The sequence below is a fragment of the Balearica regulorum genome, chromosome 16, assembly GCF_011004875.1.
Source record: "Balearica regulorum gibbericeps isolate bBalReg1 chromosome 16, bBalReg1.pri, whole genome shotgun sequence".
Taxonomy (NCBI): domain Eukaryota; kingdom Metazoa; phylum Chordata; class Aves; order Gruiformes; family Gruidae; genus Balearica; species Balearica regulorum.
Window position 1 is genome coordinate 1,386,745 of NC_046199.1, and position 24,512 is coordinate 1,411,256.

The 24,512-nt window shown below is 45.8% G+C and overlaps 1 protein-coding gene across 7 annotated transcripts in view; it reads right to left on the reverse strand.

The window, feature by feature from the left end:
- Positions 1–1,930: 1,930 nt before the first annotated feature.
- The window catches only part of LOC104636482 (uncharacterized), a 36,270-nt gene continuing 13,688 nt past the window's right edge, over positions 1,931–24,512 (reverse strand). For 3 of the 7 annotated variants that reach the window (XM_075768550.1, XM_075768556.1, XM_075768557.1), the window contains exons 15-33: positions 23,604–23,797; positions 21,285–21,412; positions 20,910–21,079; positions 19,879–20,058; positions 18,625–18,759; positions 18,150–18,293; positions 17,405–17,706; positions 16,066–16,225; positions 15,201–15,513; positions 14,664–14,791; positions 14,289–14,409; positions 12,979–13,133; positions 9,084–11,807; positions 7,976–8,131; positions 7,555–7,662; positions 7,341–7,388; positions 5,223–5,748; positions 4,449–5,005; positions 1,931–3,096 (exon numbers count right to left, since the gene is read on the reverse strand). In XM_075768550.1, the coding sequence (XP_075624665.1) occupies positions 5,461–5,748; positions 7,341–7,388; positions 7,555–7,662; positions 7,976–8,131; positions 9,084–11,807; positions 12,979–13,133; positions 14,289–14,409; positions 14,664–14,791; positions 15,201–15,513; positions 16,066–16,225; positions 17,405–17,706; positions 18,150–18,293; positions 18,625–18,759; positions 19,879–20,058; positions 20,910–21,079; positions 21,285–21,412; positions 23,604–23,797 (5,454 nt within the window). In that variant the 3' untranslated portion in view covers positions 1,931–3,096; positions 4,449–5,005; positions 5,223–5,460. Of the gene's footprint in view, positions 3,097–3,928; positions 5,006–5,222; positions 5,749–7,340; positions 7,389–7,554; positions 7,663–7,975; positions 8,132–9,083; positions 11,808–12,978; positions 13,134–14,288; positions 14,410–14,663; positions 14,792–15,200; positions 15,514–16,065; positions 16,226–17,404; positions 17,707–18,149; positions 18,294–18,624; positions 18,760–19,878; positions 20,059–20,909; positions 21,080–21,284; positions 21,413–23,603; positions 23,798–24,512 lie in introns of all 7 variants that reach the window. The other 4 variants (XM_075768554.1, XM_075768552.1, XM_075768553.1 and 1 more) reach the window with 4 other exon arrangements.

Genomic DNA, 24,512 nt, shown 5'->3' on the forward strand with positions numbered 1-24,512 from the left:
CGTGGTGCTCAGCTGCTGGCTGGGGCTAAACCACGTCAAACAGCTTGCTGGACGAGGCGCTGGAGGGAGAGGAATGCTATCTTCAGAAAAACAGTGGAAGCAAGAATTGCAAGTTGGTTGTCAAAGCTGAAACTGGTCAGAGAGGTGTTTTTTGTAAGGTGTATGAAAATGTAGTATGAGATAGTAGGATAGCAGGAGGGTGTCCCTGCCCGCAGCAGGGGGGTTGGAACTAGATGATCTTTGAGGTCCCTTCCAACCCAAACCCTTCTGTGAGTCTATGATTGTATGAGATATACAAATAGTTATGTAACTACCTTGCCATTTGAAGGGTTACCAAACCGAGAACACTTGGGCATGCAAATTACATACCCAAGTGGCTTCTAGAAGTAATTTTTTTAATTCAAGTTCTGGGGTTTTTTTACATATTCGTGTACTCTTCCAGGAGATCACAGTCTTTATTTTTACTCATGAAGCCAGGCATTGTGATTTGAGCATCATCATGGGTACAGTTTCTAAAGATGAAATGAAGAAACACTTTTGTGCAAAAACGTTGCCTGTTTTTCCCCACAATATTAGTTATTCTAATGAAATATTTCACTTCTTCCCGCAGAACTTGCTTTATGTGCTTAAATTAGCATGACATCAGCAACCTTACTACAGCCAGGATTTACAACTTCACAGCACGTATCCAAGTCAATGAGATACATCTCTACATTGCATCTGTTCTCTAATCGGCACGAACACAAGCTGGCTGTCCTGAGAGCAAGTACTTGGAGTACGTAGGGGAGGGGATGAGGTCAGGATAGCTCTCTAATTGCATGTGCCCCACAAGTCTTGCACAACTGAACGGAAAAATGAAGGGCTTACACTGGGGAAAATACAGGTAAAAACCAGAAAGGATGATATAGTTACTGCAAACCTTTGGAAGGCAGAGTTAGGAATATTAATGTTTTGAGGACAGTGAAAAGAAGTAGGAGGAGGGATGATGGGCAGATAAACTTTCCACTGTCTGGGAATTCTGTCACATTAAATAATTATTAATAAAGGCTTCTAATACTTTTTCTCCATGTGCAACTGTTTTCAGCTCTCTCCTGAGTCTGTTATGGCCTATTGCGGTCCCTCAGTGGCTGTCTTTCAGGTCTGTCTTTTCCCATCTCACCACAAACCCGTGTAAACATTTTGCATTTACAACACCCTGCTGCAAGGCGCTCAGCAGGTCTGCTCTGCTGTGAGAAAAACCACCTCCCCTCGCTTGCTCCCACTAGCTGTATTTGACAGCCCTCGATCCTCTGTTGGAAGAGTGAACATTCGCTGCCCGCTCTCTCCCTCCCTCTCAGGATGTCGTAGACCTTTCCTGTGCCAGCCTACAGGCCACATCTTTCCCCCGCTGAAGAGTTCCAGCTTACGCAGATGGTCCTTTGCTGAAGCGATTGGACCTCCGAGCTTCCTTGCTGGATTTCTCTGAGCCTTTCAGTTCGGCTCTGTCTGGAGGTACAAGACTGCACCCAGGATTAAAATCCAGGCTAAGCATTACATAGGCAGTGGCATGATTGTCTTCCTTTTGCCCCCTCTTGCTTTCCTAGTTATTCGTAACATTAGATTCCCCTCCCCTTTTTTGTTTTTTCCCCACCTTTTCCTGGGCAACATCTTCATGGCACCAACCAACAACCAAGGAGTTTTCCCCGACCCCCGAGGGAAATGGACAGCTCAGAGCTGGGTTAGGGTTTTTTTGTACATGAAACTGAGACTGTTTTCTGCCTAAGTATAACCTTTATTCATAATTTTTTTTTTTTTTTAAACTTTACAGAAGGAGGGGGTTTTCCCCTTTAATTACAGATAAAGATCTTGACCAGTACTGGTCAAAGTTCTGTGAGCTCCCCTGGATATATCTTGTTTGGATCATAATTCAACACAAGAACTTACATGCGTGTGATTTTTTGATCCCTTTAATAAGGTCTACATTAACGCTCCGTCCCATTAATACACTTAACAGAATGTCGTGCAGGATGAAGCTGAATGTCTAAGAGAAGTATGAATATTTCAAACTGTTATCATCACAAACCACATTAACAATCCTATAAAAAATGGTAATTTTACTAGACCTATTTGGCACAAAACTGTGATGACTGACAGCATTTTTGCTCCTGCCTTCTGTTCCCTACTGATTTCAATCAGTAGAGAACAGGAGGGGTGAATGTCAGTACTATGGAAAGTTCGTTCCATTCCACCACTCTTCTTGCCTCATGTCAGAGGAGCTACACCATGTTTGTAAACTGATGGTTAGTCCCGAGTCCATACTTTTATTTTGTGGTGCTATTCAAATACTGAAGCTAGCACACCAGCTTTTCAGTTTCTTATGCTGTTACTCTCCACTTCTGTTGCTGTTGTTTAAGAGGTGTCCAGCCAGGGAACCTGCACAGGCATCTTCGTGGCAGTGCGAAGGGTCCTAATCAGAAGCGCTTTGTAAATCTGACCGTAAATGTAATTCTGACCTGAGCTGCTGAACTGTTGTCATGTGCTTAGTGTTCACATCTTCAAAACTGTGACTCCTCTCCTGGGTAGAAGCAAGTTGAAATTGCTTTTTTCAGAAAACAGAGTAAGAAGTAAAAGAAGACAGGGGGCTAACAGACATGCAAACCAGAACCAGCACTGAATAAGGTGCAATTTTATTTTGGTTTAGTTATGTTACTTTAGTCGTGTGTAGCTCAACCTTTATGTCCTTTTACTGTATTTAAGTAGCTGCTCTAGGATAGATGTGTTCCAGAAGAAGTCTTATTTTTCAGGGATTATTCATTTCCTGTTTGGTCTTCCTTTTCCATACACAGATCTCTCTCCTGGCCTGTTTTTGTTGTTGCATACTCATGTTTTGTCCCCAGAAATAATTTGCCTGAAATAATGCTTTATAGATTCTAGTACTCATCATCAGGCGAGCTCTGACAGCACCAGCTGAATGTGAGAGGAATACAGGTAGAAGACAGGGAGCGGCCTTGCCCAGAGGAGTTCATCCCATTTCTCATATCCACGAGCCTTGATTCTGTCTTTGGCTTGGCAGAAATCCTTCCCTTAAGCCACAGAAGATCAGAGTTCCTGTTTAGACTAGGAAAAAAAGATTGAAGTTACGTACAAATTTGCTAACATTATCTAAATTCAGTTACTTTCCTATTCAGGAAAATGCTAATGAGTAGCCACCAAAATCTGATTATCACCAATTGCTCTCCAATTTTTTTTTCATTTTTAAATACTGTGTGAGTGGGTGAGCCTCACCAAGGCCCTTCTTAATATCAGGTTACTGAATATCAGGTTTTCTTACCTACAACCACATTTGGATATTCTGAGTTACCTACTGGCAATGTCGTAGGTATGTCTTAACGCAGACATATATATTGACTAACGAGAATCAGTTTTGAAGCAGGTAGCCTATGAATCTTATGCTCTTAGGTGATGCAAGTGCATTATCTCATCATAGGGTAACATCTGCTGAAATAGATTCAAACCACATTTCACTTGTGTTTGGCAGTCTAAATATCCTGAGGGTTTTTAATAAAAAATCAAGCCCCTAACATCTCACTTTCTCAGAAAAAACACATTACCCAATAAATACCCAGAACTGTTTCTTAAATATCTTCATACCATGGTAATCTTTATGCCCAAAGGACCTCAGATGGTCTCCTGATAATCTTTATTTTTTTGCAAAGTAAGTGTTGGGCATTTCACTTGTTTTAACACAAGTTCTCATCCCTGTCTTTATGCAATACTCATGTGTCTGAGGGAACAAGAAACACTGGAAGTGGTGAAAAACTAAAACTGTGTTAAAAAACCCGAAACAGTCTCTCCACTTGTAAGAAAAAAGTTATTTTGTCCTTTTTATTTTGTTTTGTGTCTGCCTGCATGATGTGAAATCCCAGTGCGATTATTTCACTGCACTTACTGCTGTTTGTGTGGCTGTTTTTCTCTGCTCCTATGTAACACCTTTGTTCTCGTGTTCTGTTGACGTTGGTTCCATATTTATACACATGTACCCAACCCAGGTGAAAGTTGTTCTGCACAGTCATTAAAGACAGCTTTGCATTCCTTCTGGTTTCTCATAATCCCCAGGCCTGGAAGGAAATGTAATTTGGAAATTGAGGGAAGTTGTTTTTCTGTCTTTAGAGAACTGAAGCAAAATGTCCAGCTCTGCTGGGTTAATTCAATTCTTATCTGTTCATCCATCCATATTCCCATTTCCCGTATACCTAACTGGAAGACTCAAGAGTTGATAAAGTTTCACCCCCAAGAGCTGATAAAGTTTAACCCCCATTGTATCTAGAAAAGATAACACTTCTACTGTGCTTTCCCTCCTGGCTGGTTCCTGAGTAAGGAGATGCGATGCTCTTCTCAGCTGACCAATGGACGCTGAGCACTTTATTACTAGAGGTACTGCTGCAGCATAGACTTTGTTCATATTTTACCTTGGTTTTCATCATTATCAGATGTTTTAGCATGTGTTGCTATTCAGTTTCTGTGACCTGAGTTGAGGAATGTTCTCTTCTGTCTCTTCAGGCAGAGCAGTCCATAGCAGAGCTGACAGGGGCTCAGAATAAGTTGAGCGCTGAAGTAGCTGATCTATGTCTTGCAACAGCGAACATGAGTGGCATCAATGAAGCTCTTGCATTGGATAAAGTTGAAGAAAATTGTGCTGCAGGTGAGCAGAGTTGCCAGAGATCTTGCCAGGCATTCATCTCCAGCTGGGGCTTCTTCTCAGACTTCTTGCCTTCCGACAGCATGACTGACTGAATGTGGAAATGGTGCTCCTTTTTCTGCCCAAGCCAAACCTTCTTCGTAGTAAATCTTACTGTATTGTATTTCCTCTGTCCTTCTGTGATTGTAGCTGGAGCAAGAGAGTGAAGTTCTGTCAGGTAAAGTGGCTGACATGGAGAGAGCAAAGATCTCTGACCAGGAGAGGCTGAACTTGTGTAAAAGAACAAACGAAGAGCTCTGCGCAGAGAAAGCCCACCTGGAGCAGCTGCTGAAGAAAGCAGAGGAGCAACAGAACGTCATTGCAAGATTTCTGCTCAGGAACTGTGCAGTGTTTTGGAGAAATAAGTGTACTGAAAAAATAAAACCAGACAAAAGGTCTTTGTATACAGTACAGAGACTGAGAGGAACAACCTAACGTGGAGGGCTGTGTGGAGATTGACAAGGCATGCTGTGACGGAGTGCTGTGGAAAAGGAAGAAATTTTACCTGCTCATCAGGTTCATCCTGCTTTTCCAGGCCTATGACTGACCCCATCCACACAAAGCAAGCACCAGTTTAGTCCCACCACTGCTTCTGCTGGAGAACCTGCAGTGACCACTATGCTCTGAACTTTTATCTTATGTTGGGACTCTCGCCTTGAACCAAGCCCCCTGCCACAGGCCCCCTGCTACAGCAGGACCCCAACTTGGCTCCTCCTGAGGCTGTTTACTGTACACTGGTCCTGCTACCTCAGGTCATCACTTCTGGCGGATCTGGCTGTTGAATGCAATGGCTGTCTCTCAGGAGATCGATGGTCCAGAGATATTAGTGCCAAGTTGAGGTTCAGAGAGCGATCCAGCTTCCGGGTCTCTGCCTCCAGAACAGCAGCTTTGGGCTCCCTGACCACAGCTGCTAAGGAGTAGGACAGCTCTTGATGAAGGTCTGACAGCTCCTGGCTGGTCTTTGCACAGCACTCGATATAGTCCTGCTTGTATTTTCGTTCCTGTGCCAGCTGCGTCTGCAGAAGGGACACCTGAAAGAGGCAAAAGACCGAGCTCAGACAAGCCCACGCTGTTAGGACCATCCGTAGCCCCACGGTACCGGCTGCCAGGGAAGATGCACTCGCTAACTCCAGCCCTCACAAACACGTTGTCCTTGTGGAAGGGGAAGCAACAGGTTCCCAGAGTCCCAGAGTCGCCCTGAACTCAGCTCAGATCATCAACAATTCCAGTTTCTTTCTGGCATACCATTCATACGTACAACACCAAGACATTACAGGTATATCAGAGACAGAGGTTCCTATAGGATTTAATAACCTAACTAAGGCTTTTGGTCGAGTGGAGGGTGTCCCTGCCTATGGCAGTGGGGTGGAACTAGACGGGCTTTGAGGTCCCTTCCAGCCCAAACCATTCTATGATTCTATGATTAATTTTTTTTCTTTCCAAAAGTGAGATTTGCGCTACTGACACCCTAGTTCCACATGCTTTTTCCTCAGCGGGAGGACTACTGGTTACACAAGGTGCTGAAGAACTATTCTGTTATGATCTAGTTTAAAAACTTGACAGCTAGCCTATGAAAAAGGAGCAAACTCTGATTTTTTCCTAACTATAGACCATTTCACAAATGAGCAGAGCATAATTTGATGAACAAACCCCAGGAGGGAAATGAGCTGTAAAGGACTACTGAGGCCTTGAAACTCCTCAAATTCTATTCTGACAACATGGAGTTGTGCCTGCTGGGCTTTTTGGTGGGAGAGTACCTCCATTTTCCTGCTGAACTGCTGAAGTAGGTCCACAGTGCAGGCAGACACAACAGTCACAAGGGGAAGGGGGTTCAGTTAGCTCTGTGTGGCAACAGAACCTCAGACACTGAGGTTTCCTGGGAAAAACATCCTTAAAATATACCTTGATGGCTTCAGCAGTATTCCTGGCTCACTTGCCAGAGCTAAGCATCATGTACCTTACTCCCATAAACATTATACGCATTTTGCCCTGAACACCTGTAAAGATTCACCTCTGCAGGGAGACTGGGGTGTACCAGACCCATAAAAGTACATGGGAGAGAATTTTGGTGATGCCTGCCACTGCCAGTACCGCTGTCAAGGGAAGCAATACGGTTCAGTAGCTGGACCGTATGTTCTTACACCGATACAACAGTGCTTAGGTCTCTGACTCGGTCCGATGTTGGGATCATGATTAGCACAGAACAGCAATACAAGACTAATGATTGCCTGAAGATGATAAGCTCTGGCACTGCCTCAGATCCCTGGAGCTCTGATATGATGCAAGCTCCACTGTTAACGGAGTCAAGCGAAAATGGAAACAATCAACAAGATGAGTAAGACTCAAGGCAACCTTAGAATGTTCTGTATTTTCAGGCGTGTTCTAGTTTTCTGAATTTCCTCCGATCCCTCTCCCACCCTGCCTGACCTTTAGGCAAGTCAGAGACTAGACCTAGGTGAATGATGTTTGGCCACGGCCCACGGCTGCATCTGACTGGGTATTTCCACTGCCCGGTGCACTCGCTTCCTGACGGCCAAACCAAGCTCGGGCTGTAGCATCGTGCAAAGTCGTGCCCAGCAGTACGGCCACAGCAGCTACTGATGAGAGCTTTCCCACTCCTCACCTGGTTCTGCAACTCAGCTAATCGACTGCAGCAAGCGTGAGGCTCCTCCTGTGAAGAAAATGCAAGGATCTTTTTTTAGTCTCCAGTGTGGTCAGGGTCATGGTTTATGTTTGACTTCTGTTAGGTCTGTACGGGGGGCTGCTGCAGCTGGGATTTGCCATTGTTCCTCTGTATGGCCAGACCCTCCTCCCACTGAGTACGAAGCTGTTCTCACCTGTCGAGAAGCAGGCACCTTGTGCTGGTCAGAGAGAGAAAAGCCGCACGCATCTGGCAGCGACTGACTACCACAATCTCTCTTCAGTCTCCTCCGTTCACGTTCCACCTGTGCGTTGGATAAGAGAAAGTGTCACAGAAACCTGCCACGAAACAAGGAGCAAAAGGACCTTTGGACGGCACGGCAAGGACATGTCTACTCAGAGACTGTTAATTGCACCAGAGAATGTTGGGGGCAAAAAGCATTCAGTGTAGACTATGGAAGAGAAAAAGCAAGAGGAAACAGTTCCCGACACAAGAGAGTCAAATCTGTGTGTCCACAGGGGGAAGTGGGAGAGGGAAGGGAACAAGCAGAGGACTCCAAAGGGTGATGTGTGGAAGTGTGTTGTGTTCCAGAGGACTGTGAGGCTTTGCAGAGGCACCTGCTCAAGAGTCCTCCTGAGCTCAGCATTGAGTTGCTTCAGCTCCGTCTTCTCAAGTTCCAGCTTTGCAACTGCTCGCTGCAGACATTCCAGCCGCTGTGATAGGAGTCTCTTCTCCGAGAGCCAGGAGAGCTGCTCCCCTTCTGCAGTAGCCTGCTGGGTACACAGAGAGGAGATCGTGAGAACTGGTGCCACTGAAAGCTGAGAAGGGCCAGAAACAACAGGTCATGGCAAGTGACCAGACTCAGGAACGGACAGTGCTAAGCCCCTTCTTCTCCTCCTGCTCCACAGGCCAAAACAACACACTCTCTTCCTAGGGGCCTCCTCCAGATCACCTTGAAGAAATCCACACAAATTTGCCTTCATGCGTTTTGGACTGTGGCACAAGTACATCCTGAACGTGCAACGAAGCCTTTAACCTGATCAGGCAATGGTACAAATTCCGTTCTTTTTAATACATCAGAAAAGCTGTACCTCAGAAATCTAAGGGGACCTTGAGTTACAGAAACCGTCTGTAACGTTTCAGAAACATACTATTTTTGAGAAAACTGTTCATCTTCCCAGAACTGTTGCCAGACATCTTGCGATACCACCACATAATCTTGTGACTAGTAACCAAATAACTTCTTGCTTGTCCACAACTAATAGAACATGTACAATCAGAAACAGCAGATCTCTGAAAGCATTCTCTAAGCACCATCAGCGTAGCTGCTCTCCAGCCGTCATTATAAAATTCTACTAAGTTTAGTACATTCGTTTGGTCAACGATGCCCTTTCCACGCCAAATCCTGACCACGGCAAGTTGGCTAAGCTTGCCCAGATAGGAGACAAACAACTAGCCATCCCCAGCTTTTGGCCTGGAGTTAATTTTAACAACAAGCTCCGTAGTTCTGTCAGTAGTTCTGGGCTGGACAGAAAACATTCCAGCAGGTGAATGGTCTCCGGCCAGAGCTACACAGACAGGCAAGCCTGCTGGCTGCAGCCATAGTTTCTGTGGCCAAGCAGGTCATAGATTTGCAGGAATATGTATTCCTCTATCTTTATGGGAACCATCGTTTGAATCCTTTATAGACATTTTAGTTGACTGATGATCAATCACAGTGCCTACCTGAAGATGAAACTGGTCCGTGTCCCTCTCTGAAACCATCCTCTGCAGGATGGCTATTTCTTCCCTCAGAGTCCCACTGGCCATTTCACTCTTGGTCAGGGCAAGAGTCAGTGCTCGTGCCTTCTCTTTCCATTCAATTTCTCTGCTTTCAGTCTGCCTCAAAATAGCAATCACACGCTCCAATTCTCCCCCCTTTGCTTTCCGCTCATCTTCCAGTTGTTGGGTTAGCTCCTTCTGCCTTTGCAAGGAACGGTCTCTCTCCTGGAGAACCCTCCTCTTCTCGGCTTCCTCTTCCTCCCATTTCTGGAGTTTCTGAATTTGTTTCTTTAGGGTCTCTCTGTCATCTTTCCATCTCAAAGCTGATGTTAATTGTTTCAGGAGTTCACTCTGCTTCCTAAGCTCTTGTTCTCTCCCTGTCAGAGTCTTCTCTAAATACCTGACTCTGTCTCTCTGGTACTTGATCTCTTCATCCTTCTTTGTCAGAGTCTGCTGAACATGCTGGAGATCTTCACGAAGACCTCTTATTTCCTCTTCTTTTTGCTCACCTTGAGCCTTGGTCTCTCGTTCCCTCTCAGGCAAGGCTTCTTCCAGGAGCTTCTCTTGCTCTCTGTCATGTCTGACCTCTTCATTCTTCTCAGTTAGCCTAAGCTGGAGATTTTGCAAGGTCTTCAGTTCTTCTTCTTGGTGCTGGAGTTTTTGCATAAGAGTTTCATTGTCTTCATCTTTCTTCCTCACCACTTCCTCAAGCAGATTCACTTGCTTCTGGCACGATGTTAGTGCTGCTTCCATGCTTTTGTCACAAAGCTGGGACATGTTCATTTGCTCTGTCTGCCTGAGGAACTCCGAATGGTTCTCCTTCAGTATTTGGCTCATTTTGTCTAGATCCTGCTCTAGACTCTTGGCCCGCTTGCCTTCTAACTCCTTCTGCTCTTGAAGGTGCTGGACATGCTCTTGCAAAGACACTATCTGTTGATCTCTAGCTTCTAGAGAAGATTCAGCATATTCCAGTTTTTGCAGCACAGCTTTAGTCTGCATCACTGCCTCCTCCTTTTGCTGTTGAAGCTGAGAAATAGCCTCCTCTAGAACCCCTATCTTTTTTTCTCTTTCTTTCAGAGTCAGTTTTATTGCTTGAAGATTTGTTTGCTTAGCTTCATGCTTTTCCTCCTGTTCCTTGCATGCCTCACATGGCTTTCTAAGGGATACAATTTCTTGCTCTTTCTCCTTTAGGGCCGCTTCTAGATGCTGCAGAATTTCCTTCTGCTCTCCAGAGTCTTGTTCTGCTTTTTGGAAGGTCGCAATCAGTTCCTTCTGAGATTCAATCATGAAATCCTTTTCTTTCAGTATTGCCATAGTGTATTCTAAGTCTCTGCGTAAGACCTTCAGCTGTTCTTCTGGTTTTTCCTCGTAGCTCCTCATTTGCTGCTTTTGGGTGTCTATGAGTCTGTCCTTTTCTTTTAAGGTTTCTAAGGCCTGCTCCAGTTGGTCACGGACAGTCCTTAACTGCATTTCCATGACTTCTTCAGCTTCCTGGATTTGCTTTTCTTGTGACTCAAGCTCTTGATCTTTTTGAGACAAAGCAAGTGTCATCTTTTCTACTTTACCGTGAAGCTCTTGCAGGTACCCCTCTTGCTGTTCCTTGTACTGCTGCAAGAGTCTTAACTGATGCCTTTGAGAATCACACTCGCTCTCTCTGTCCTTAAGAGCTGCCCTCAGGTGTTCGAGGCTTGCGTGCAGAGATTTCACCTGTTCTTTCTCCCTTTCCAGTTCTTGGATCTGCTGAGTCAGAGACATAAGCTCCAAGTTTCTCTCCTCCAAGTTTCCTCTCAGACGATCAAGATCCACAACCAGATTTCTCACTTCTGATGTACCATGTTGTTCTAGAATCATTATCTTCCCCTCCTGAAATTTGATCTCCTGGTCTCTCCCCTCCAGCTCTTTGCTCATCTTGCTGATAGCAGTCCTCTGCATCTGTTGCTGCTTCTCCAGCTCCTGTATCTGTTCACGCTGGGATCCGATCTCCTGGTCCCTCTCCTCCAGCTCTTTGCTCATCTTGCTCACAGCAGTCCTTTGCAATTCTTGCTGCTTCTCCAGCTCCTGTATCTGTTCTTGCTGAGATCTGATTTCCTGGTCCCTCTCCTCCAGCTCTTTGCTCATCTTGCTCACAGCAGTCCTCTGTATTTCTCGCTGCTTCTCCAGCTCCTGTATCTCTTCTTGCTGGGCTCTGATCTCCCAGTCTCTCTCTTCCAGCTCTTTGCTCATTTTGCTTACAGCAATCCTTTGTTCTTCTTGCCGCTTCTCCAGCTCCTGTATGTGCTCTTGCTGGGATTCTGTCTTCTGTTTTTTCTCTGTTATGTCCTTAATAACCTGATCAAGAGTAGTTTTATGCATTTCTTTCTGCTTTTCCAGCATTCCCATCTGTTCCTGGTATAACTTCGTCTCTTCCTCCCTCTCTGACAGGATGGCAGTCATATGAGTGAGATTCTCCTGCAAAGCTTTTACCTCTGCTGCCTCTTTCTTTAGCATCTGGATTTTCTCCCGCTGCGTTTCCACTTCCTCATTTTTCATTTTTAAGATAGACAATGTAGTCTGGAGTTCTTGTTCAAGGGAGTGATTCATATCTGTCGCTGTATTTGCTCGGGTTTCAGAGGCTGTGACTGATTCCTGAAGAAGTTTTATCTCCCATACCAGTTTTTCTTTAAGTGCTTGCAGTCTGTCCCGTTCATGCTGTAAAACAAGGAGGAAAAGATTCAGTAATTCCATATATGTATGTTTGGTTTTTATACTAGATTTGAACTCCTGCTCCAGTGGCAGTCAAGGGCTGAAGTTTGAGTTTTTAGTAGAAAATTCGAGCCATTCAGTTGGTTTCCCTGTTTGATGTAAATTTTCTACTGTCACTCCAGAACTGCAGCCAGGATGTAAAGTTCAGACTAAGCATGATTTAGGCAGTGCCATGATGATGTTCTCTCTATTAGGAAGGGAAGAGAGAACACTTCATTTACTTCATGTTTTTCTTTTTTTTTTTTTTTGACCTCTACTCTGTAGGATTTTCATGGTACCATCCTCTAGAACGCCACTGTCCCCTCTTGAAGGAGTAATGGTCAGATCACAGTCTGTCATTCTGTTTGAAATCAGGACTAGTTTTCTCCTTACAGACATACATATTTAGCTGGATCAGCACTTCTAATTCTCAAATTTCTCTATTTTCTCCCCACTGCCTGCTCTCAGATGGGCAATGCTGAACAGCTTTATATTATTAGTAAACTTTGCCTTCTCACCCCTTTTTCCAGATCCAGATACTTAGAACTCTAAATAAGGATTTGGACACAAATAATTGCTTGAACCACACAATGTAAATAGAGAAAAGTTTGAAAATTACTTTGACTTAAGCTTCAAGGACAGAAGTCTTCAGAATTCAGGAAAATACACACCCTGAATCACAACGGAGTTGTATATGACTACGGCATCTTTTCCTACTTATTCAGAAGAATGTCACAGGAAAAGTTAAACCAAAAAACAACCACTGCTATAAATAATATTCTTCTGCTTTTGTAGTGGTCTGTGGTCTCTCCACATAGTCAGTGATATTGGTCATCCTAACGATCTCTCCTTTCTGGACTGTCTTCTCTTACCCAAGGTGATGACCCTGCTAACTCAGCTACATGGCCTGGCAGGAAAGCAAAAGTCAGGGAAACAAGGAATGGTGAGTGGAAGGAAGTGGAAAATGAGAGAAACTTGGTCAGCATTTGCATACTCTGTATCTGCTCAGATTTGGACTGAACTGGTACAAGACCGCCCAAAATCAGCTCTCCACTGGAAAAAGCTGCTCTTTAGAACTATTAACAGAAGGCCAAAAAATATGTAAGAAATGGCCCTTCATGGCATCTGCCAACCTCACCAGGACATCCTGTCTCTGTTTCTCAGTGGTCTCGAGTTTCCTTTCCAAAGACGCCACCTCTTGATGCAGAGTCATAGCCTCCTCCTTTAGAGCAGCGGCCTCTTCCTGGAAGGCAGCCTGTAGAGAGTTCTTCTTGTGCTCTGCCATCTGTCTCTCTGCAGCAGTAAAGATAAAGGAGAAGGTGAAAAGCAAAGCAAAACCAGACTTATTTGCATCCTACAGAGAAGACATCATTTTCTTATCTGCCTGTCTGTGTTTTCCAGGCCCTAAGCCCACAAGGACTTTCAAAGCAGACATAAATAAAGGAAACTTCCAGGCAGAGAAAAAAAAAAAAGAGAATGAAAGTGGCAAGGTTCAGAAGAGTATGAAAATGTGTTTGCTCTTCTGCTTGTTGAAAGGCCAAGGTTAAGGGCATAGCAGGACATCACCCACAGTGTTAGAAGCAGGTAGAACCAACACTCATGAAACAAGGACAGAGGCAGTAGGGGAGAGTCAGATCTAGTGTCCTGAAGGAAAAGGAAGAAGAAGCAAAAGTGAAGGCTGACTACAACACAGTTAATTGACCTGGAAGACTTAACAGACCTTAGAGAAAAGAACGGATGTGGAGAGTGGGAAAACAATGACAGAGAAAGGAGCAGGGATGCCTATCCAGCTGTGATATAGAGAGGCCAATAGCCCTGGAGGCTCTGGGATGGCCTGGAGATTAGAGGAAGAGGTGACTATATACATGTGAAAATCAGTTTATAGACAAACCCAACGTGAACATGTTACCAAAGGCGTAAGTAAGAAGTGGCTAGGGAAGTAAGAAATGGTGTTTGCTATGGCTGTGAACTCAGACACCCAATCAGTATCAGCAAGAAAACAGGAAACAAGGATGCAGAAGCAAAGGCACCAGAGAACTAGGAAAAGCAGCAGAAGAAAGGATGCAGGAGCTTAACACTGAGCTAATGCTCCGTGAATCTGCCATGTAAGAGGACAAGGAAGTCAACAAAGACAAGGCTTTTTGCAGGCTGGTGCTTTTAAAGAGCATATGGAGAAGGATGCTGCGAAGCATCAAGCTACACCTACTAAGCAGTGACATGCGATCTGAAAGGCACCATCTTTCACCTGGCAGCACAGCTAGATGCACTGCCAGCCACGGGACTTTTCTCTACAACAAGTTTTTGCTGGTACTTCTATACATAAGTCTCATGCTTATTGTTTTTCTCCTCTTCCCGTCTCCAGGCATCGCACTTTTCCTCTGTCTGGTATCAGAGATCCCTGCTGGTGAGACAGGACAGGGTCTGTGGGTTGGAAAGGAGCAGTTGTACCTTCCTGGCTTTGAGCCAACTGTTTCTGCAGCTCGTGATTGTGGACACTGAAATGGTCCCTCTCAGCTTGCCTCTCGCTCAGCTCCAGCTCCAAGCCCTGTATCTTCTTCCTCGCATCATTCTGGCAGAGGTAAGAAGAGAAGGATCACCACTGCTGGCAGGAGGCAAAGAGGTACAAACACTAAGGCAGAAATAGCCAAGGCAGGAGGGGGCAGTTGGACAGTAATGGTAAACAGGGCCACGATTCTCCTTTCTCCCCATGGCAGCAAGCCAACCTGCCCTACAAGGAGTTTACACCCATTCTGGCTTTGGCACTGCTTGTCAGTTCAGTCCAGCAGAAGGACAGGGTTTCTGGGCACACTGGAGACACATTACCAGATCTTGCTGAGTCTGCTTCAAGTGCTGATGCAGGTCTTGTAGGGCTGCTGCCACTCTGTCCACTGTGAGCTCTGCAGGGAGGTCCCTGGCCTGAGAAACAGTCAGGCCCCAGACATGACCCTGTTCTGAAGAGAGAAGCCATTCTGGTTCAAGCTTTAATTGAAGGGTCCCCAACAAACGCCTTGTTATACACAGGAGAAGGTGGCAGTGCCTTTGACGTCGTCCTAGAGCTCACAAGACGTGTGTCATAGGCTAACATTATTTTGATGACCACTAATGTCAGCACCGCCCCACGGAAGAATGCACGTGCCCTATGGCTTGACATGACTTGGGCCCTATTTCATTCTGATGCTGGTCATTTCTCCACATACAAACATGGACTCATCTCTGCAGGGATGTCAGGCTTTAAAGACTTCCCAAGCCTTGAGTCTGCCTAAACTGAAAGGCTGAGTCTATCACTCAGAACCACCCCTCCCTCCATCTGCTCTCCCATACGTGCTCTATAAAGTTGTTCACCCAGCCTCCCACACTTGCCTGAACTCAAAGTGACAGAGTCTCTGCTGTCACAGATCATGCGGTGGAGAACCACGTGCAGTTTGTCCAGCTGGGATCGGGCTTCACCGTGGGCACTGTTAGCCTGCTGACACTCGATGGCCAACGCCTTTGCTCTGTTCTCTGCGCTACAAAGCCTCAAACGCAGTTCAGACATCTCAGCCTCCAGCGCGCACAGAGAGTCCCTCAAGCAGCGTTCGTCTGCGCGGGACTCCTCCAGCTCCTGTAGCAGCTGCTTCTCTCGAGTTGCCAGGCCAGCCTCCTTCTCCAGCACTACGTCCTGCAGCGACTGTATCTGTAACGGATGCACAGAGCCTCAGGGACAGTGCCGCTAGTAAGGCAGAAGTGGAGGATGAGAGGGGGGAAGAAATAAGAGTGGCTGGCACGGTGAGGTGGTAGATGGAGCATCCATCCCTGCACGGAGAGTGAGGCTGCCAGGGATGCCTGGGAGTACGGATAAAGGGGAGCCGATGGGCATCCTTCACGGTGCCTCTCCACAATACCAGATGAACTGGCTGAGGTGGAAGTGCCTTCCCCAGACTGCAATGACCACTGCTGTTTCACCAGACTGCTCAGTGCCCGACAGAGGTAGAAACACCATCTGGGGACAACGTCTCTAACAGAGATACTGAGAAGCTCCAGAGGAGACTTCTGTTTCTCCTCAGAGATTTAATGTTGTGAATCATGAAAGAATAGGGGAAAATATAGGCAGAACATAGCAGATCCAGCCTTGACCTCAATGTGCAAAGTCTCTGGGCAGAATACAGGAGGGGAAACAAGTTGGGGACTACAAGCAGAAGGTGGTATTCTATGTCCCTGGAGAAGGGGATGCTAGTGCATAGGTCACCTGGTTGTTGAGCTCTTGTATTTCTCTTCTGTGGTCTGAATGGAGCTGCTGGGCCTGGTGAAGAGCAGAAAGAAGCTGAGACACCTCGTTGTGCTGGGCAAGGTTGTTTTCTTCCAGGGTTCTGAGGCTCAGTTCCTTCTCTTCCAGAGACAGAGTCAGCCTGAAAGAGAGAGCATGCAACTCATTACTACATGGTATAACTTTTAATAAACTCTCAGATCTTCCACCACCAAGGGGAAAATTGCTTTGCCTGCTGAGGTTTGTCTAAACAACTAGGCTGCTTGTTCGGTCCTAAGCCAGGTTGACAGGCACATCCAAGCATGTGCCTGCTACACTTGCTTCCACAGAAGAGAGGTGAATTACTGGCTAAATACCCTACCTTTTTTTGAGATGGGGATGTGAATATAAACATAACAAAGTCTTGAAATGAAGGCATTAGGGAAGATGAAATTTTTCTTTTGATTAATGAGACTCTAATAATGAAGAGACATTTTCTTCCCCTAGCTTGCATGTCCTCTTAGGAACAGCAGCAACTGACAGCAAGGTGATCTTGGGGGAGTTTCATAAGACTTGCCAGCACCCATATTACTTTCATCACATCCTCATATAAGATGCAGGATCCCTCACAGAGGAAGCAAGAGTGCACTGCCTTTTAGTTCTCTTCTTCAATGAAGATATGTGTTGAAGACTGGCAGGATTTTACAAGGTGAAGAGGCCTACCTACCCTTTCTCTTTTTTCTTGCACTCTTTGGACAGTCAGTAACATCTGTAACTGTTGAGGCTGGCAGGGACCCTGCTTGAGCCTCTCCAGACACCTGTTGGGATTTTTTGAGGAATGAGGAAACAGATGGCAATAAGAAACTTTCTTGGGTGCCTCAGAGTCTGGCTTAGTTCAAAATCATAGTTTTAAGATGGCTTCTGCCAACTAAAGGTATCAGGATGGAAGACTGATACAGATCCCAAATGTTTAAAGTTTACTGGACCCAGGGCGGAGCTGATGGATCTATCCAGCTCATTATACTGCAGCTCGTACTGCCTCCCCTGTTGTGTTCCAGGTTTGAAACCCCTGAAAATTTCATTTAACAGTATTAACATGCTGACCTAACAAAAGAACACCTCTTTTTTAAGGAAAGAACTATTCCAAAAGCCACTGTCTTCAGAAAAACTGTAATTGAAAGATTAAAAAAACCAAAAACCCACACACAACATCATCAAGAGAATGAAAGGTATCTGCATAGATAGTCCAGAACTCTGCTTTTTAGGAAATGCTGCCAGAGCCACTGTATATACAAAGATCTGAAAGAGGGTATCCATTAAAGTCTCACAGGCTTTAATTTACCTGGCTTTTTCACTCTCTAGGACCTTCAACGAAGCCTGAAATTCTGTGTTATGACACTCCACTTCTTCCCAACGACTCCTTTCCCCCTCCAAAGACTGCAGACACACTTGCAGCTCCTTGTTCTGATTTTCTACCTCCTCCCATTGTTTCCTCTTCTCCTCCAGGATCTTCTGGAGGTGTATAACCTCCAGCGCCTTCTGCCTTGACAGTTCCTGTGCCTCACTCAGATCTTGCTGAGCTTTGTGGCCAATCATTTGCTGGGACTCTTCAGAGGCTGCTAGCTGAGATGTCAGCTCTTCCACCTCAAGTAAAACATAACAAAGCAGTCAAAGACTATGGTTTGTCACTGTCAGCCATATCATGTACTGTGACGAAAGGCAAAGAACAACTTTAAATTTCACCCTATCATGGGAGTACCAGATTCAGAATAGATACAGCCAACTTGTTTAAAAATCTAAGTAGGTCACCACGTTCAGTGGAAAAACCATCTTAAAAAACAAGGCTAGCAGTAACAGACAAGCAGAAATCCATTCTGATGATTGCTGGCAAACAGGCAAAAGGACTAGCCCATCTGTCCATTTAGCTGGCCAGTAAGTCTCCTCCAGACCAGCTGAGATGGAGACCACAGTATGATGGCAGTCAGAGGGACTACCCCGCCAGCCTGCTGCTCTGCAATGGAAAGGCAAGAAGTGGAGAGACACTTCACGTCTTTGATGACTGGAGCATCTATTGCTGTTTCAGTCACCTGTTTTTGTAGAGCATCCCTCTGCTGAAGAAGGATATTCAGTTCCTCTTTGATGGTTTTCATTTCTTCCTTGTGCCTATTCTCCACGGCCTCGATCTTACTCTGGCCTTCCTGCAGTTCTGCCTGCAGCTTTTCCGTGATGTTCTGTAAACACAAATGGAGAGCAAGCTACCGGGACCTGCCATCAGGTCCAGCTTTTTTCTCCTTCTCTCTCAAAATCACACTCATTCAGCCACTTCTTTCTGCTTTTCTACCCAGCTCTGCTTCCACTGTAACCCTTCCTTGCTGTTGCTGATCTCTGGCGCTTACCAGGCTCTGTGCTGCTTTCAGTCTTCAGCCTCCCCAGGCACAGGGCTTATCTTTTATTCCCTTGTTCCTGCCCTTCACTCTGTTTCCTGGCTCTCTCAGCTTCTCTCAGCTTATGTCCAATTGCCAACGGCCTGCTCCTTCAGCCCACCCTACCAGTCAGACTGACCTGCCCATTCTCTCGCTGCTCTTCCACCTCCTGCCTGAGCTGCTCCAGCTGCTGGCAGGCTTCTCTTAGCTCTCCCTGAGTTTGGAGTAGTGTCTCTAACAAAGCATCCTTCTCACTCTCCTTTTCTAGCAGGACCTGCACAGAAATAAAGAGAAGACGGCTTTAAACTTCCCATACAAAACATGTGTGGTAAGACTCAGAGAGTGACGGGCTCCCACGTTCTCGAAGCACTATGCTGCTGGTCTCCTGGGTCATTATCTGCGCCCTTGGAGGCACAGGTTCCCAAGTGAGATTGGCAGCATAAACGCGGTCCATCCGCGGTCCATCTGTGATTGAATCTCCAACAAACTCTTAGTCATCTACCAGGAAAATGTGTGGCATTTCACAGGTGTCTCGCCTTGCGAGATGAGGGTATCCCTCGTCTTCTGCTGTGGCCTGTCTGTCTTTCCATAGCGACTTTTGCAGTAGAGAAAATGCAAGGCTGCCAGAGGGCTGAAGCTAGCCTCTTTTGGAAAACTCACATATTCTGAGTGGGATTTGGTGAAAATTATTTCAGTTTTAAGGTATTCAGTAGACTCTGTTGAAGTACTGACGTTACAGGGGCACACTGTCATCTCTGAGTGCTGCCCCGTCATTTCAATACCTGTAGACACAGCGGGGGTACTGCTGTCCCTAGGCAGTCTGCATAAAAAAAACTTTGGGTAGGGCATAAGGAGGAGTTTGTGTATGACAGGGTTGCTTTGGCACAGGAGATCTGGGCACAAAACAGCTTACCAGCAAGTGACTTAAACACAGCCCAGAAGACCCCTCTGTTTTACTGCTCAGAAATATTTCAGACAAGTCTTTAAAATTTTTTTTTCTTTTGTCAACAATCCTGCCACACCTCCCCCAAACAAAAACCCTGTCCTCGTGGGGATCCAGTCCTACAAACTCAGTTTGGTCTTTAATGGCTATAAACACACATCAGTAAACATTAAAAGAGGACCATAAAGAGAACTGTGAAGATACTCTGAGGTAAGTCTTAAAAAAAAAAAAAACAGAACGAAATGGCAGCACAAAAATCTAAAATGAAACGTGATGTTTCTGCCCGGCTTCCTATGATAGGTCTCATTCCCACTCCCAAAGATAGTCCTGCTCACCTTTCACCTCACCAAATTCAATGCAGGACATGCTCCACACAGCCTGATATCCACCTACCTTCCACAGCTCTAGCCTTGCAAAAAACCAGACAAATTCTCCTTTCACAGTCTTTACCTCTTGCTTGGCATTTTCAACTCTGATTCGTTCCTCTTCTTGTTGAGCGTGCATGGTAGCAACTTTCTGCTTCATATCAAACAGCTTCTTCTCGTGCTCCCCTTCTGTCTCTGCCTTCTCTTTTTTCCATTGCTCCAGCATCTCCTGCACCTCTGAATGGTGCCCTTCCCGCTCGCTTGCCTGATGAGGGGAGCAAAAGACTTCAAGATGGAGTCCCAGCCCAGGTCCTTAAAAAAATTTTGAAGCTTCATCCCTCCCACAACTCCCTACCTCAACAGTGCATGGTAGTGGCTTTGTGCCCTCCATAAATCATGTCCTATCAAGGAACTTAAAAGGAGGATCAGCAGGTGGAAGAATCACAGAATCACAGAAAAGACCTTTAAGATCATTGAGTCCAACCATTAAGAAAAGGAGGTGTTACCTTCCCCTCTCTGCCAGCTGCCTGTTCCCTAGCACCTCTCTCCTCGGGATTACTCTGTGTTCCCAGAGTCTCTGTTTCCAAAGTTCACTTCCCTTTTAATCAATGAAGAGGTGCTGATGGACCACAGGGTGAGAAAGAAACCAGTACTCTAATGCCCTAGCCACAAGACACACCATGAGCTCAAGCCCCAGGAACAAGGGGCCTGTTCCATACCCTTTAAGCCCAAAGACAAGACCTCTGCCAACTGTGAAAGGACAGAAAGAAAGGAACAAAGCTCCCGTGACTGCAGTTGGCGGGAATGTTAGGAGTCTACTTCACGGCAGATGGGAGTCTGCTAAGATCCTACTCCTGGGCTGCCAGGACCACCCAACCTTCTGTTGAACTCGTCTTATGCCCACACTGAATCTGTGGCTGCAGCTACCGTCCCAGCACAGTCTGCTGGGTCTTCACGGGCCTTCAAGTACAAGCCCTTGGCTCTGCTGCCTGGCCGCAACGGGCGGCCTGCGGCAGGTGGTTGCTGCCATTTCAGGCAGCCACGCTCAGGCTATTACCCTTCTAAAGCCAGCCCACAAAGCTTGCTGGAAGAATTCAAAAGCGTACTGTTTCCTACCAGGTCTTGCAGGAGCTTGTTCATTTCTGCTTCATGATCAGTTTGCCGAAGCCTGAGGGTAGTCTCATACTGCTGTTCTGTCTGCAAGAGCCGTTGTGCCATATTCTCCCGTTCCTGCCTCCTTAGAGATCTCTCCGCTTCCAGCTCACATTGAAGGCACTTCACTTCCCCTGCAAACACGGCAAACGGCAAGATTCAGGGCCTGCGCAGACAGCGGTTCTGACTTTACTAGCCTCAAGCCATTTGACTTGCAGTGTAGGAGGGATCTGTGTCCAGCTCCTTCGCTCCTCAGGAGCACTGCGGACAGACAGCTGTTTTTATACCATCTTCCCCAGGCTGGGGGATCACCAGAAACAAAGCACACGAGGCTCTCACCTTGGATCACCTCCTTGGCCTGCGCGACTGTGTGAAGCTGGATTTCAAGCTGACTCCGGGAGATCTCCAGCTGAGATGAGTGCTGCTGAGCCTCAAACAGGCTGGATTCCAGGGTCTCCTTCACTGACCTGCAAGTTGAGAATACGGAGAGAAATGAGTTTCTTGCTCCTGACACCCACAGGCAGTTATTCCAGCAAGAAGCAGTTCAAGATCCCCACCCCTGAGCACGGAAAATGAGTTGCATGGAAACTTGTATGCAAAAACCGTATTTCTATGATTTAAAATAGCAATGCAGGCCCCTCCGAGGGAATGCCCAGGCTTCACGGATGACCTAGCGTAACTCAGAAAGCCCAGCCGAATTTGATCTCAATGGCCGAATCTTACATTGCTGGTGTCTGATCTATGACACACGGGTAGCTGTGCCCACAAAGTCTGTGCCAGCCAAGGCCCAGCCTCTGCTCACAGCCCTCCTCCTCTCATCTGCACTTCCAAGTTGCTCTGCAGGGGGACAGAGTAAGAGTACTTCCCTGACTGACTCGTCACTTTTTAATGCTGTTTGTAGTGTAGGTCTAGGTAGGTCATTTTCCAGACTCCCTATGTTTAAAAGGGACTAAAGAAATACATCAGATAGTATAGTAAAATCTCATGCCTGTAGCAGCATTTGTAAAAAAATCAGAACTAGATTTTATCTTAATTAGAACTATATGAAAGGAGAGACAGTTATCCTTCAGTTTAAACTGCTGCAAGTTCAAGAGAAAAACTCGCTACCTTCAGTTAAGCGTTGCTAACTAAGTAGGTGGCACCTCAAATGACTCGTCGCTCTTTAAAATGGAAGTTGTGCTACTGCAGACGCAAATCGTTACATCTATAGATTTCAACTACCTGGTGCCTACCACACACAGGATTCTGGAACCAGGAGCTGCAGTCACCTCCCTGATCTAACACGGGAAAGGGGCACCCGAGTGGTACAACAATAAACCCCACAAATGTAGGATTTCACTGCTTTGATGGACAACAGAGGATATATCTTCAAGGAGAACAAGCACATATTTCTGATTATGCCAATCTCTGGCAGTCCAAAGTAAATATGCTCCATTTTACAGATAAATAGAAGATGGTCTCTAAAACAGAACAGAAAAGATAGAGTCCAAAACTGTGACAACAAAAGGCTCTTGAGAACATCTGGCAAGAATAGTTGCTGATTTTTCATTATCTATTGCCAAAGGTTCTTCATAACTAATTTCTCTCTTTTAAAAAAAATAATGTATCCCTTTAAAAAAAAAAAAAAAGGAGCTAAACATGCCCAATAAGTGACAAAACATAATTCAGCTGGATCAAAGAAGAGAAGCCAGAGCTCAGAAGAAGCAGCAGCTCTCAAAAAACACACTGAGTCAAAATAGTGTTTATCAGCCTTGCGAACACCACACTCGGGGGTGGTAAAGTGTAAAGGTCAAGCAGCATGACAATCTCTGAAACATCGTTTGTACAGCTCTGCAAGTTCAGGAGTCTTCTAAAAAACACTTAAGAGGAGGACAAACATCTCAATACTTTTTTTTTTTTTTGAAAAGCAGAACTTGTCACATTTATCTTAGAAACCTGACACAACAGGGCAGAACCCTGTTCCTTCCCTGTATGACTTCTCCATGACGTCTTGTCTCTACACAGCATGTGGTAAGGAGTACAGGACCCAGACATCAATGGTGGGCAAGAATTCCCCAAGACTGGCGAGAATTCCAAAGAGGTTGCCCTGCTGCTGGTGTAACCAACTCTAGGTCCCGCACCCTAGGTAACAAGACTCTCAGCTTAGAAGCAGAAGACCCTCAAGGTTTTCAGCATGAGCCTCTAGCTTGACCCTAAATGGCAGTGTCCTACCCGCAACATCCGTACGTAATAGCATTGAATCCTGAAGACCCCACCTCAAACTACTTGATAAAGAAAGATCAGTGTTCAAATGCACAGAACAAGAAACCAACACCAGAGAGAAGCTTTAGGATTCAGTAAACATCTGCATGGTTTAATTATTACTCAATGCAGAGCCAAGCTGGCTTGCTTTGGACTTCACACAGGAATGTGCAAGGGGGCATAAACATGAGGCCAAGGCTAAGGAGAGCTTTGCTAGCTTCAGCCGTCAGAAAAATAACATTTAAATCATAGCATATGTTTTTTCTTTTTGCTTGAGATTCTTCCATTTTCTCTCCATGGAAGGTGAAAACATCTGAAAAGCACACAGGATGCAATAAATCCTCGTGTAATGATTACCGCCTTTATAATTCCAGACATGAAATAACGTCCTGCCTAGGGTCTCCTCCCCACCTTTACCTGGCCTCTGCCAGCTGCTCTGAAAGGCCTTGTCTGTCCCGCTCCACGGCTGCCAGTCGCACCTCCAGGGCAGCCTTCTCACGCACCAGCAATTCCTTCTCTTTGGACACCCTGGCCAGTGCGTGCCCTTGGCGAGAGGACTCCTGGCGCAACTGCTCCAGACCACTGCTAGATGACTCTTGCTGGCGGTAAACCTGAAAGCGGGACAAAATACAGTTAAGAGTCCTTTCTCTGGGCTTCTGTACAGAGCCAGCCAGTGCCACTTCTGAATCAGCTCGAGGAGAAAGAGCTCCTGTACTTTGGGCTGAAAGCTTCTGAGCATCTGCTCTATGCCGCACTAATACCCGGGGCTGCCAAAAGGCGCTGGCACTGTTAACTTGAAAGCGATGCGTAAGGCCCTACTGGGTTGCCGGGGTCCAGACAGCTCCTTCAGGACAAACCTACATACCCCAGACTACATGTTTTCATGCAAAAATACTGCATTTTCCCAGAACTGCCCCCTCACAAACTAAAATGCTCTAAGAATTTATTCCTGTGCTGGAAATGTTCAGGAAAGTTGGAGCAAAAGCAACCTTGCTTGCTGAAGAAAGTGAAAATATATGTGGTTTCTCCTTCAGAAAAAAAAAAATACTTGAGTGTGTAAAGCAGTTGGATGCAATGAGGTGATGCTTGTCAGGGAAACAGCCCTCGTGGTGTGCAGTGTCAGTTAGTGATTTATGAAAGTCTGGCTGATGTGGCCAAAGAGATGGTAGACTCTATTGGTACAGAAGTTCATGTCAACGATACTGTTTCCTTGTCTTACACAAAGAAGTCGTCTAATATACCTTGCTGGTATTCCAGCTTGAAGAGTAACCATGATTTTTTAGCTTTTTTCTTCAGTATAACACCTGCTGGGTACTTGCCAAACAT